The 13,767-nt window shown below is 40.8% G+C and overlaps 2 protein-coding genes across 3 annotated transcripts in view; one reads left to right on the forward strand and one right to left on the reverse strand.

Moving 5' to 3' along the window:
• Positions 1 to 11,999, forward strand: part of LOC6646912 (pneumococcal serine-rich repeat protein) — a 43,923-nt gene extending 31,924 nt beyond the window's left edge. The window contains exons 3-6 of one of the 2 annotated variants that reach the window (XM_023178530.2): positions 869 to 1,200; positions 1,875 to 2,159; positions 4,754 to 7,569; positions 10,508 to 11,999. In XM_023178530.2, the coding sequence (XP_023034298.1) occupies positions 869 to 1,200; positions 1,875 to 2,159; positions 4,754 to 7,569; positions 10,508 to 11,613 (4,539 nt within the window). In that variant the 3' untranslated portion in view covers positions 11,614 to 11,999. The remainder of the gene's footprint in view (positions 1 to 868; positions 1,201 to 1,874; positions 2,160 to 4,753; positions 7,570 to 10,507) is intronic. The other variant, XM_023178531.2, reaches the window with a different exon arrangement.
• Positions 12,000 to 12,209: 210 nt separating this feature from the next.
• LOC6647253 (WD repeat-containing protein 91) lies at positions 12,210 to 13,683 on the reverse strand. The gene is made up of 3 exons (XM_002070413.4): positions 13,352 to 13,683; positions 13,147 to 13,287; positions 12,210 to 13,085 (listed from the first exon to the last, which is right to left on the reverse strand). Exons 1-3 carry the CDS (start codon positions 13,593 to 13,595, stop codon positions 12,496 to 12,498), a joined length of 975 nt encoding a protein of 324 aa, XP_002070449.1. The 5' UTR covers positions 13,596 to 13,683; the 3' UTR covers positions 12,210 to 12,495.
• Positions 13,684 to 13,767: the final 84 nt, after the last annotated feature.

Raw genomic sequence — 13,767 nt, forward strand, 5'->3', positions numbered from 1 at the left:
CTTAGTTTCATAGTAGAAATCTAGCTCAAGTGTGTTTTTATGTAGATTTTCTTGTTTGTGTGGGTGCTGATTGACGCGCTCTGAAGAAGGGAGGGAAACCATTGCCCCTTCCACATATCCCCCCACAAAAAAAAAAAAGAAACCACTAAAAGTTGATTTTCAATTGTTACAATTGATTTTAACAACCGTCCGACAATCAAATGAAACCATTGCGCTTTTTGCTTTATTACGATTAATTCACTTAAAGACAGAAAAACAATTTCTAAAAAAAAAGTTATACAATTACACTTTCCTAGAGTGAGGTATAATAGCTACTAAGGGAAGAGATCAAAGCGTGGAGCATCAAAATAAGTTTAGCCATTAAACGAAATTCAACTCCAGAGCAAAAACTTTTTTTTCTAGCAAGGGCAACTACAATTCGGTATGCTCTCTTTCCATTAAACCATTTGTTTTTATTGTTTTTAATTAGATTGATTGAATTTCGATGGAGGAATACAGTTTTTTTTCTGGTTTTTTGTTTGAGAAAAATATGAACACATTGAAAAACTCGTGTTTTCCTTGTTTTGGGTTGATTTCGAAAAAGAAAAATCGCGTGACTAGGTGAAATTTGTTGGCAGTAACCAGAGCAAATGTTTGCCCAAACACAAAAAAAAGAAAAGTTAAAAGCTAAAACTCATTTTTCAACATATACATATAATATGCGGCAAAGGGATACATGGGATTCGTGACGAGTTCTTTGCGGTTCCTTTGTGCCTCATAAAGGACATTTACGTATATATAAAGGCAGCGCAAAAATATATTTTGCATGCCACATTTTGACCAAATGGTAATTAAATTTGTGCTTCCTTCTTTCGTCTCGTTTTTGCAGCCCGCTGCCATTGAGGATCTACGCAAATGGACATCCAGCGAGGCTCTGGGTGATGTCACCGTTACGCCCGATTGCATGCATCATGTGGACACCTCGATTAGCACATCGATGGTAATCGGGGATAATGGCGTCCTAACGCCCGCCCTTTCACCGTCCGTACTGTCTGCCGATGCTGTCGATGCCCTCTATGGGCAAAATCTTAGCCAACCGGTGGACAGTGGCCATCATCAGCCAAATCATCAGCCTCTACTGCCGAACGATATCAATAAAGATGTGCCTTTGAATCATCGATTGCCTTCACCCGAGGAACAAACTAAACTGATTGCCTTAAAGTGAGTATAAACCAAGTTAAAAATTCCAAACTACCTTGTTTAAACTCTGTATTGAGATTCAAAAGCGTTTTATTATTGACAGTTTTATGTTCACTGTGTACAGTTTTAAGGATACTGTTATACCCACCTTTAACTTTTTAAACATTTGTCCATATGCTAATTTCCTATGAAAACTCAATTTTTATGACTTTTTTATGCAAATTGCTATACAAAAATTGTTGTTTTGTTGTTTTGTTCCATTTGCTCGAGCGGCAAATAACAATAACACAAAGCAAACATTCAATTGTTTGATGTTTGTTTTTGTTGTCTTTTTTTGTTACGCAATATTGTGAGATTAAATAAATTAATTCAATTACATTTGGAGTATTTACAATGCGACCGCACAATTATTATGCAAGTGTCGCCCAGCCCTTTGCCGCAGACCAGCCACGCCCAATTTGTGGCGGCCATGGCTCATTTGTTTGATGCGCCACAACTGGCCCCAAAATTGGAGCGGCGGCATCGGCGGCGGCGGAGACGGCAGCGGCATTGTTTACGCTCTGTTGATTTAAAGTATAAACAAATTGCTCGGGTTGAAAACCACAAAATGCACTTTAAACTGTAAGAGAGAGCCCTCTGTGATCAAATACCCCTTCAAATCCCTCTCTCTCTCTCTCTCCCTGTCTATCTGATAGATATCCCGCCGAAGTGATTTCGGTCAACACCTCTGGCAAGCATTTCCAGCGAATGTGTGCGGCTCGAAAATCAACAACGGGTTGCTATGCTGGCGGCCAGAATGGCACCAATGCCCCTAGCTCATCGAGCAGTGCCAGTCCGGAGAATAATCAAACAGATGCCAATAATCTGGATGACAATCTGCAGACCGTGAGTCGACGATCACGATCACGCAAGGTGCGTGGCAAGCGGAGGAATACCATAGCTGGCATTGATCAAAAGGAGATACAAGATGCAGCCAATGGGTATGTAGACAATGAATATATATATCTATCTATCTATATGTATCTATCTATTTAGAACTAGAAAAACTCTTTATTTAACACAAAACTTTTCCTTTTCACCTATCTCTCTCTCTCTCCCCATATCCTATTCTTTCCTATTCCAAATCTGTACATAAAATAATAAAAGAATCAATCTTCCCCCCTACTAAAACCAACTTATATACATATCCTATATATGTACATATATTGTGTATATACTGTGTATCCCATTGTGGATCATATTTGCATCTTATGAAATTATTGTGCGATCAGCAACAATTAGCTGAATATATGTTATGCTGTTTAGTTTCAATTCGCATTGTTTTTATTATTGATTTACATACAAATTTCTTAATTTTGTTATTAACTTTTAATGTTTTTTTTTTAATTTTTGCCAAAATTAGCAGCACAAAATGCATGGCTCTAAATGTCTCTAAATTTATTCTAAAACAAAAACCAATTTGAATGTTGTACAAATGCGAAATGTGTATATAAAATGTTTAAATTATATTCAAATTATCTTAATTAGTCTAAAACTAAATATTGTATGTAATTAATTAGAAACAAAATGCAAGCAAAAACAAACAAGAATTCATTATTTCAGCAATTTGGCAGTTAGAGAGAAGAAAATTCTATTTTATTGATGAAAATCTCAAATTGAATAAAGAAACAGCTTAGCAAATTAATCGGAAAATTATAAATGATTTATACACAAATGCACGAACACATATATACACACGAATATACCCACATACACACACACACACAAGCATACCTACCATACATACATACCTATCATCATCATGCCCAAAGAACCTCCTACACAGAGATAGTTAGCGACCGCAGCCTTCCACCCACTGTAAATCTTTGCCCAGGCAACGTCATCATCATCATCATCAGTATAAATCAGGCTAGGAGCATTCTCCTCTGTGGGATTTGCGAAGAGAGATTCAGAATAAGGCAAAAGGCAAAACAAACCATATAGAAATTATTTTACTTGGTTTACCCCTTTTCACCCGTAGCGCTCCTGGAGTCTGGGACTTTTTTAAATGGCACACACGACGGCTTTTGGCTTTACGCTAAAAGTTTCATAAATCTTATTTTTGTTTCTCTGTTGGCGTCTGCCCACAAACAGCAACAACAACAACAGCAACAACTACAACAAAAAGAGTCAGGAATCCAAAAAGGAGACAACGTCATTCCATTTGACTGCCTCTCTTTCACATATGAAACATGAAACCTACAGAACTTCAGTTACTACATACAACATACAATCTCTATACACACATCTATATATGCATTTGTTTTGTTGTTGTTGTTGTTCGTTATGTCTCGCCATATCTGAACTAGATCAGCACTCCAAAAAAAAGTGTCTAGCTAAGCCAATATTGAAGTGCTTGTCAAACTGTAAGTGCAATTTTCTATTAGTGATGCTCAATTCTGTGACTCTCTGTAATCAATATCTATGAGACGCTACAATTAATCATTAGAAAACATGTTCATAGATTTGTCTCAATAATCTTTTTAATAGGATCATCAATTCACTGAATTTCCTTTTAGATAGATCGAGTAAATTTTTTGTTGAGTATTTTTCTACTTAAACCTTTGTGGAGAAGTGATAAATTTTTAGAAGGTGTTGTGGAGGAGTAAAAATAAAATGTTGTTATTCAAGATTTCATTATTTTAAAGTTCATACACAATATTTTGTTATATATAATATAGGGTAGTTTGATTTATTTCAGATGCGCTCTAGTCATCTCGTCTTCTCATATTGATTGATCGCTTTAGGAGATTTTCAATTTTTTTTTTGTATTTTAACGAATACTTATTAGTGTCTTGTATGTATTTGTGTGTGTAGTACTTCTCTCTCATTCTCTCTGTCTAATCATTAGCTCGTTCTCTGTCTTTCTGTGTCTGTTTAACCAAGTGCATGTCAAACAGCTGGCGTTTCTTCCTATGAGGAGATACACAAGATTTTCCTAAAGCACTCGAAAACATTCTGTTTAGATGTTGTAATCGCCTTTTATAATCAAGAACAGAGAGAGAGATAGAGAGGCTGATGAGAAAATTGAAAACAGAAAATAGAAAATATAAATGTATTCCCGGAAATTAAACTTTGAACTGTGCCATTAATTAAATTGAGATTTTGTATTTGCCTCCTGCCTCACCCTCTACTACTCCCTCAGCTGTCTGTGTGTGTTGTACGCGCCTTAATATGAGTGAAATTAACCAGAAACACCAAAAATTTATGATTGAAATACTTGACTCTCACAATAATTGTCATAGGAAGGCAAATAAAATGATATAAAACAATTACCTTTTCCTTTCCTTGCTATCTCTTTATCCTCTGTCACTCACACTGACTCACTCACTCACTCACTCACTTACTCACACTCACTCTATCATTTCCCCTCCAAAGGAAAACTCCAGAAATACATTCCAAAACACATCTTCATCATCCTTACAAATATGCTAACCAAATACCAAACATATTTTCTCTTTCCCCCAAACCAAAAAAATAAATGAATTTTTATCAATACCATGAAAATTCTTAAATTTTAAACATGAAAACACAGCCATAGAGAGTCGAAGAATGCATCGTCGAGTGCCACCTCACCAGCGCCAGCAACTTCGGCATCCGTTTCCGCCACCGATGGCTCCAAAAAGTCCAAGAAATTCGGACGCAGCAAGTCTAGCGATATCTTAAAAAAGGAATCTGTTGCCTTGCCATACGACAAGGGCAAGAGCACACTGACCCGTCTCAATTCGCTGAAACAATGGGGCCGGAATCGTTTCAAGTTCATGCAGAGGAACGGCGAGATGAATGGCTTTGGGGAGAGCAGCCAATTGGACACCAGCGGCTGCAGTTCTCAGAACAGTTCCGCCGAGAAGCCAGAGAGCAGTATCAATACAGGTGGCGGATCAGGAATGATCGCTCCATTGCAGCCAGGCAGCAAACAATCCCGGAACATTGATGATGAATGTGTGGTCCATGATCTGATTACCCAGAAGAGTGAATCTCGGTTTTCGCACGAACGAAAACCCTCGTATTCCTCCTCCGAGAAGAGCATGACCGTCTCGAGCAGTGGCCAATTGAGAGGTAAACTTCAGCTGGCAGCGGCACACGTTAAGATGCGAGAGACAGCCACTTTGAATAGACAACGACGCAATGGACTGCACGGCCTGGCCGGTAAAGATGAGCAGCCACACTCCTCGAGTGGCAATTGGAGCGCCAGTTCGGAATCGGGCAGAGCCTCCATTGGCAGCGAGATAACCATGACGCATCCAAAGTCAAGTGCATCGAACACCTCGTTGAATGTGTCCAGTTTCCAGCCATGTGGCAGCAGTGGTCCACCCTCATCCATGTTGAGTCGACGTCGTTTCCTTAACACTTCCGCCTCCAGTAGTGTGACCAGCGAGGGTACAGCCACCCCGGAACTCCAGTCGGATGGCTGTGCTGGTACCTATCCCAATCACCTGGACGATGAGACAAGTTCCGCTTACAGCTGCGATACCGAAGGCTACTATACTTCTTTCCACATGGACAGTGGATTGCGTACACTCAAGGAAGAGGAGCCGCCCATGACCCCATTGCAGCAGAGTCTGCATACAAGTAGCTATTCCTTTGGCAGCCAATCCAATCAGACAGTGCTGAATGCAGAGAATGAATATGAATTGTATGGTCGGGGTTCGACCTCGACCACCACTAGCTCGGCGGGCACAGTGTGTACGACTCTGTTGAATGCGGCTGCCATTACGGGCCCAGATGTGCCGGAGAGAACCAGTTCGTTGGGCAAACATAGCAGCAGTCGGAGTCAGAGTAATAGTGCCAGTAATAGCACACTTGAGCGTAGTTACAGTAGCAGTACCATAGGAAGCACTCTAGAGCGTACAGGAACCATTAAGAGGAATGTAAAACTTACCGCCCAGTCGGAGGATTCATCCTCACAGCTGGACCATCAGCAGCAACATGGCGAACGTTCGGCCATGCCACTGCCAAGTGTCTGTGCCGGCGAACTGGAGTATTCGGAGAGTTCTGATCTGGAGGGCGTGGAGCGTATTGAGCGCATTAAACAGAAGACGGCCATCACCTCAAAGAGAATTCCCTCGATGTGCATTATTACGCCAACTACCAGTGATGATGATGAGCATCATGATCGCACCTTAACCAATCTCTCGGTGGAAGTTGAACACGATGAGCAGGAAGTAGAGGAAGCAGAGCAACTGACACCAACAAATGCGTCCAGTAAGGATTACAACCTTAATGAGCTTAAGCAGACACCAACAAAAGCTCTGAGCGGAATGTTTGAAAAGCTAAAGGTAAAGCTTGTGTCGGGTAACAAAATTTCACCACCAAAGCCGGCCTCATCGAGTGCCGTTAACGATGATGAGCTTTACGACATGGCTGGCGAGTATGTGACCATTGCCGACATCAGCAACAATAACAACAAGAACCACCCCCTTCACAATCGTGGCAAAATGCATGCATCTTCGGCAGCTAGCTCCAGTCTAGGCATCTATTATTCCAATGACATAGTTCGCCAGGTGAAAGCCGAACAGTCATCCGGCTCCGGCTCAGCCTCCGCCACTGCTAACTCCACCTCCATTGCCGAGTATGTGTCACTCAATGAGTTGCCACAGCATTTGCGTCGGCATGCAGTTGTTAGTAACCCAAACCACCCCCCGAAAGAGAGCGGAGATTGCGCACAGCTGCCATCTGGATTGGGAGAGAAAGCAGCTGTCGCCACATCACCACCCTCAGCCCATCGGTCGGGCAGTGAGAGTTGTGGTGTACCCATGTATGCAGAAATTAGCGAACTACGCGAAGAGAAATCGCTCATCTCGTCGGCAACGAGCGGCGGCAACGGAGGTACACAACAGCGACGTGTACGCACGAATGCCGAGGGTAAAATCATTTACGATTCCGATAGCCTGAAACGACGTAAGGGTGCACATACGACATTCGCACCTGGGCCCTATGTGAAGGAAACTGAAAGTGCTCTGCTCAGTGCAACGCGAGAAGTGACCGGAGAAAGTGCATCATCATCACCGCCATCAACAGGACTGTCATCTACTACCGCATCTGCCACAAAGAGTGCCAAATTATTGCTATTAAACGGCGGCGGTGCTGTTCCTGGTACACGTAAGGTGGCCAATGTTCGTCCCATTGTCTCGAAGTCACCGTTAAGTAAAAGTCCGAATACAAGCGGAATGTCTGTCTACAGTGGCAATTATCAGGAGCAGAAACAAATGCTGGCAAATCATACGAATCCATTCTATGAGACAATAGCAACACCATCAAATATGATGCCATCGCCATCGGGTAAATCGAATTCATCGACTGGCTCGACGGCCACCAATTCATCATCATCTGGAAATTCTGGGGAAGAAGGTAAGCAGCAGCAGCAAGATGAAAATGAAGAAGAGGAGGAGGAGGAGAAAGAGAAGATGCAAAAAGATAATTTTAATGCCAATTGCAATTTTGCTTGTTCCTTGCCCAAATCCTCCAAATCTCCCAATTGTCCCCCTTGTATCCCTGCTAATGTAAATAACACGCTACTTTGCAACACTGCCACTACACACAATACAACAACAAAAACAACAACAGAAGCAACAACATCATCTACTATGTGTACTATTAACAACAACAACAATAAGAATAGCAACACAAAATTCGCATCAATGAGCAGCATATCAAGTGTAGAGAAGGAGCCGAAACCCAAAAATAACGAGTCGAAAGTGAGGGTTGTTGAAATGGAAACTTACCCCCCAGAGCTTGAGTTAGGGGAGGGGGTTGGTGGAGAGTTGGGGCCGCCAACTCAGCCGCCACCGCTGCCACCGAGGGGGAAAGTAGTAAATGGCCATGCAATGGCAATATCATCCCCCATACCAACATTCCCAATCCCAACCCCAACACCGCCCCCAGCAGCAGCAGCAGCACCCTCTTTGCCAGTTGTTAGTTTATCGATTGACCCAATTGCATTGCAGTTTCCCAGCAAGTCGCGCTCTGCTCTTAAGCGCAATAACAGCTACCGCTTGGCCAATGATGACTTGAAGCTGGAAATGAATAAAGAGAATAACAACAACAACAACAATACTTCGTATACGTTAGATCCGAATCAAAGTGCATTGCCCCCCATCATGCAATATGCAACAGGTTCTCTCAAGCTAAGCCATCGCCATAATGTGGCAACACCTAATGGAAGTGGGAACGGTAATGCGAGTGTATGTGGGAGTGGGAGTGGCGGGGAACGTCGCATAGCCAAATCCTTTGAACGTCTAGTCGATGAGTTTTCCCTGTCCCTGACAACTGGCAATGATTCTTCGTATTTAAAGAACAAATCATTAGAGAACTTTGATGATTCACCTGCCCTAGCCACCGTAGCGGACGAACAGGAAACAAAGTCCGGTTCCGACACCGACTCTGACTCGGACGATGACTCTGAAATGACTACGAGAAAACCACCCATGGCCATAAAATATCAAAAATCATTTGTGGAGAATATTTTACTGCGACCCTTTAAAATCATATTGCCCAACGAAGATAACGGGGGACGACGTCAACGCATTTTGCAAAAGTTTGAGGTGACGGAAATCTGGTAAACACTCACAAATCGGACAGCTCATTAACTTGTCTCTTCAAGCAATAGGTCTGACCTTTTGTACCCACACAAAGCACACAAGAAAGTAGTAGTAGTAGTAGTAGTCGTAACCCTTTTACTTCAAGTGGGCGGGTAGGCGGTTCTCTTGAGTAAACAACACATGAGAGGAGGGAGAGGACAATGGACCGACTAAAGTAATTGACTATGTTGTAAGCACAGCATCTTTAAGTTGCCAGCTCTGCACTTGGCCAAGTCGTACGTGCTAAATTGGCTAGAGGAAACCTTTTGTAGAAGATTTACAGACTTTGCTTGGGTTCAATGTCCAGTCTCAGGTCTTGTTTAACCCTTTCTTTGTATACTCTTGGATTTTCAAAAGAAAGGGGATAGCAGAAGATGAATAGAAGTTAGAAATTAGTAGAATAAATTAAAAACCTTTCCTAATTTTTACACATATTAACTCAGATGGTTCTAAGTAAGTCCGCCCCTGTTTACACTTGATATGCTGCTGATGGAAATTAAATTTAACGGTTGCTTTCTTCTACTCTACCGTTAAACGACAGTCAATGCTGCCCATCCGCTTGTCGTTGCTCGTTTTTTTAGACTAAACATTTAACTATATTTTAAAATGTGTGTATGTGTTTGTTTAATTGTTTTTAACCTTAGCAAATATTAAGTGAATGTTTTTTCTTCACCCACCCCAACAAAAACCCACCCAACTACCTTATATGCTAATAAATATTTAACTGTAACTAAAATTATAATAATTTTAAATTTAACAAAAAAAAAAAAACAAAGACCACATGTGTATTTGTAAATTATGTAAAGTTTATTGCACCGTTTAATGTTTATTTTATTTAATCCTTTTTTTTTCGCTAACTGTTTTTAATTGTACAACACAACAAAAAATTTAAAACTCTTATCACAATTTGTAATTAAGTTTTATGTTTTAACACAAGTTGAACCAAGTTGCTAATTTTTCAGATTTTCAAATTTCATTTGTTTTAAAATTATGAAGCGTGCAAAAAACTTCTATTGCATAATTTATTTGATATACATTTAAGTGTGTGTTTTTGTGTTTGTTTTGTTTCTTAAATTGAATATAATTCCGCTGTAGTAGTAGTAGTTTTTTGCACCTTAATGTTTCTTTCTACTAAAATCTAATTGAACAGAATTTTGAATAGTTTGAAAAATTAGCAATTTGGTATTCGATGAACAAATTAAGTAACTAAATATCTAAGTTCAATCACATTCCATTAAATCATAAATCTCCACCGATCGTAAGTAAGGCTATGCAAAATAAAAATGTATAAAAGAAAACCAAAAGAAATTCACTATTTCACATCATATTGGCATTATCATACCATAAGTATTCATATGCATATATGGAAAATCGGCTGATGGTGCTCTGAGGTCATGGTAAATCCCCCTCCATAAATAATCCATTCCAACTGCACCCCAAAATATGCATCTGCACCATTTGTACATAAATTCCATCCACCCACAAATATTGATCACAATATCATTCCGATGGATCCCCATTATTCCCATTATTAGACGTATATCCAGGTACGTATGGAATTGCTTGCTTTTTGAATGCCTCACGAATTGAGTTAGCTTATACTTTGCATGTCGAATTGAACACTGAATCGAAATTAAAATTGACTTGTGGCAAAAGTATTGCTTGAACAAACTAATTGAAATTTTATTTTCTCGCCTTTTCTTTCTCAGGGTATCAACGTTTCTCTAACATCTATGAGCAGGTGCAAGTAGGACCAACATCCGACATACAGGCCAACACAGATGATATTGCCACGTCTGCATTTCAGCGGAACGCACCCATTTATTGGACACTGCAGAGTCGTCGTAGCCAGCCAAAACCGCAGGCCAGTGGCAATGTAATATGCCGGGATGATCTATATGCCACGCCCATACGACGTGCAGATCGCTTGGCACGGGCAACCGCTGCCAACGGATCAGCTGGACCATCAGATGGCAAGAGCAACATATCGCCAATAGTGCCAAGGAATCGTGATGGAGTTTTTCTCACCTCAACACCCACACGAGGGGAGACCGACAGAGATGTGACAGCGCCCATGAAGCAACCATCCCGCAATTGGACTGATAATTCGCCAGAGCGTCTTAATACCTGTGCCGATCGCATTGGCCAAAGTAAAACAACTCTCCTGGACTTTAAGAAACTTCTACTGGCCAAATCGGCCAAGACGAGTCCCGTGCAACGTAAAGTCTCTGCCGTTGAGATGCTGAAAAAGACATCAGCGCCAATGGCAATCCCAGCAACAAGTACCACATCATCAACTGGCGGAGTAACTGCATCAAAGCCAACGCTCAACTCCAGCATGAAATTACTTGATTTAAGCGGATCGCCAAAAACGTTTGCCAATCGCAGAATGCTGCGCCAGGGCCAATTCGGTTCGCCCTCTAAGACTTTTGTCCCAAAGATGCGAGCTCCGGGCAGTGTTGTGGCCGCTGTGGCTGCAGCACCGCGAACTGATATTATGTCAACCACCATACCAGAGGCCAATAGCGAAGAGGATCACTCGACCAGTGGGGGATCTAGAGCCAGCTCCGAGATAAGCGAAGCAGCGGCACGTCAATCCAGCTTTGATTTGAAACGCAATTTCTTCCTGCAAACTGAGGAGAATAATTTCATGAGGGGCGAGCTTAAAGCCAATTTTGCCAGAGGCAATAACCATTCTTCTTCTAATGGCGGTGCCGCCAACACGGAGAGCAATAAGGTTGTCAATGCTGCTCCTACTCCCCCTGTGGCATCATCTGCCGCCCAAGCACTGCCATCGTTTGAAACGGCGCTGTAGATACCAAACTTCATGAGGCGCGAGGCGTTGTTAGCGGGTCTAACCCGACCGACATACATACATATGTAAACATATTCCATAAGTAACAATCGCATAATCGACATAAGCAATTTCAAACCATTTTTGGCTTCACTGAATCCATTAATCCACTCACTACCTAGCGACGCTGAACCTGCATTTATCGAACGATCGAGTCAAAATCGAAGCTAAAGCTCTACACGAGATATATACAAAAATATTTCATACATAATATATACATATATATATGTATGTACGCATCAATTATATACAATAAAACCTAAAATGTATTTTGTATTTTTTAAATTGTGCTGCTTGTATAAATCGGAGATATTTTATACACATAAATATGAGAATCGTCTATACAATTATATTTATTTTGTAATTTTACGTTATTTATTGCAATTATATATATATATATATATATACATATATTACCTTACATGCATCATCATTGTCTTTGTTTTGTACGTCTATTTTTGAATTTAAGGAGAAGCGCAAAATAAATAAAACATAAAGAAAAAATAATAATAAACATCTAACGTACTAAAATGTGTATTAATTTCAAGTAAACAATATCTGGTTAAAAACTATAATTATATTTTGGTATAATTCGATGGAAACATTTGTCTTAAATCATATTCACGACTTAAACAATAGCGGCAAGATTTGCAATCTATTTATAATTTATAGTTTTGGGATACGAAATTCGTAATCTTTTGGTTTAAATCAATTTCCTGTCTAATCCAATTTAGATTTGGAAATCTCTTGATTATATAGTTGATGTTTAGACGATTGTAAGTTAGGCAGCATTAGATATTGCTTTTCTAGGATATTTTATATGTGGAATGTGTAAAAATTGAATTATATCCAACTGCGTCCCACGCTGCCCGAACGCCGTTTGGAAGATCCACCGCCATTGCCGCCACCTTGATTGTCCTTGCGACCCAACACCGGTGAGTTGCCGGAACCAATGTTGCGTATGAGTAATTTCAGGCCACGAGCCTGGGCATCACTGGCTTGACTAATACTGTTGGCTTCGGAAGCAATAATACAAAAGTCATCGACTATATGACCTGGAGGACTTATGTCAAAGGGCAAGATATCGTTTAGGCTTTGTTGATGACGATATGCGCTACGCCGCCGAGTGCTGGCCTCTCCACCGCTTAGATTCTGTGCACTTCCACTAACTGACTGCTGCTGTGGTTGCTGTTGTTGTTGATGCAATTCCTGCTGCATATGCAGTAGACGGCTTCTTAATCCCACATTGTCCTCGTTCAGCCGATGCATATGAGTGGCCTCTTGCTCTGCCCGGACAAATGTCGGCTGCGGCAGGCACTGATACACAGTGGTGAGGAAGTTGCGCAATGACAGCAGTAATGTGTCTTGCCAATGCCTCGTAAAAAACAAGGCAAATGTTGGCGATTCTTCCGCATTCTTGCAAAACGGAAAATCTGTAAAGTAATAGTTAGTTAACAACTCATTTGAAATGGAGTTAAAATTTGTGCTACATACAAAACCAATCCTTCCACTCGCTCTGCTGTTGCAATTCACCCGCTAGCTTTGTAAAGAATTCCGATATCTTATCCAATTTATTGTTACTGTATGCCGTCACCAGGTAGTATTTAAGCAGGCTATTTTCTAGCTTCTTGACAGCTGAAACGAACACACAAAGTAAATAATGAAAGTCGGTAAAGAGACTGGGTAAGTAATATTCAACCTTGAGCATATGTGTGCTCCAGTTTGCTAAAGAGATTGTTGTCCAAGTGAATCCATAAGCTTCGAAGTGCCTGCAAATCATAACTCTGTATTGCTAACGTGAATTGTTCCAAAATTCTCTCAGCGCGGAAGTGCTGATCTTTTTCTGTGCGCTGCTCCAAGTCTAAGGCTTTCAGTGTACTGGAAAAGCCTCGGAAGACCAGGTATTCCCGTAGCAAAGTATCCAAAAAGGCAACTTGTGCCATTTTAACCTTTTTAGATTTAAAATATCTAGATTTCTTTGTAGTTTAGCAAAAACACAAAATATGTTGTTTTTTTTTGCCAGTTTCGATTATTGATAACACTTTAAGTGGTGCTCAGTGGCGCCAGTCTATGGCTTCGCATCGCATGACACTACACTAGTTGCAACACTGCATT

The sequence above is a fragment of the Drosophila willistoni genome, chromosome 3R (genome assembly GCF_018902025.1).
Source record: "Drosophila willistoni isolate 14030-0811.24 chromosome 3R, UCI_dwil_1.1, whole genome shotgun sequence".
Lineage (NCBI taxonomy): Eukaryota > Metazoa > Arthropoda > Insecta > Diptera > Drosophilidae > Drosophila > Drosophila willistoni.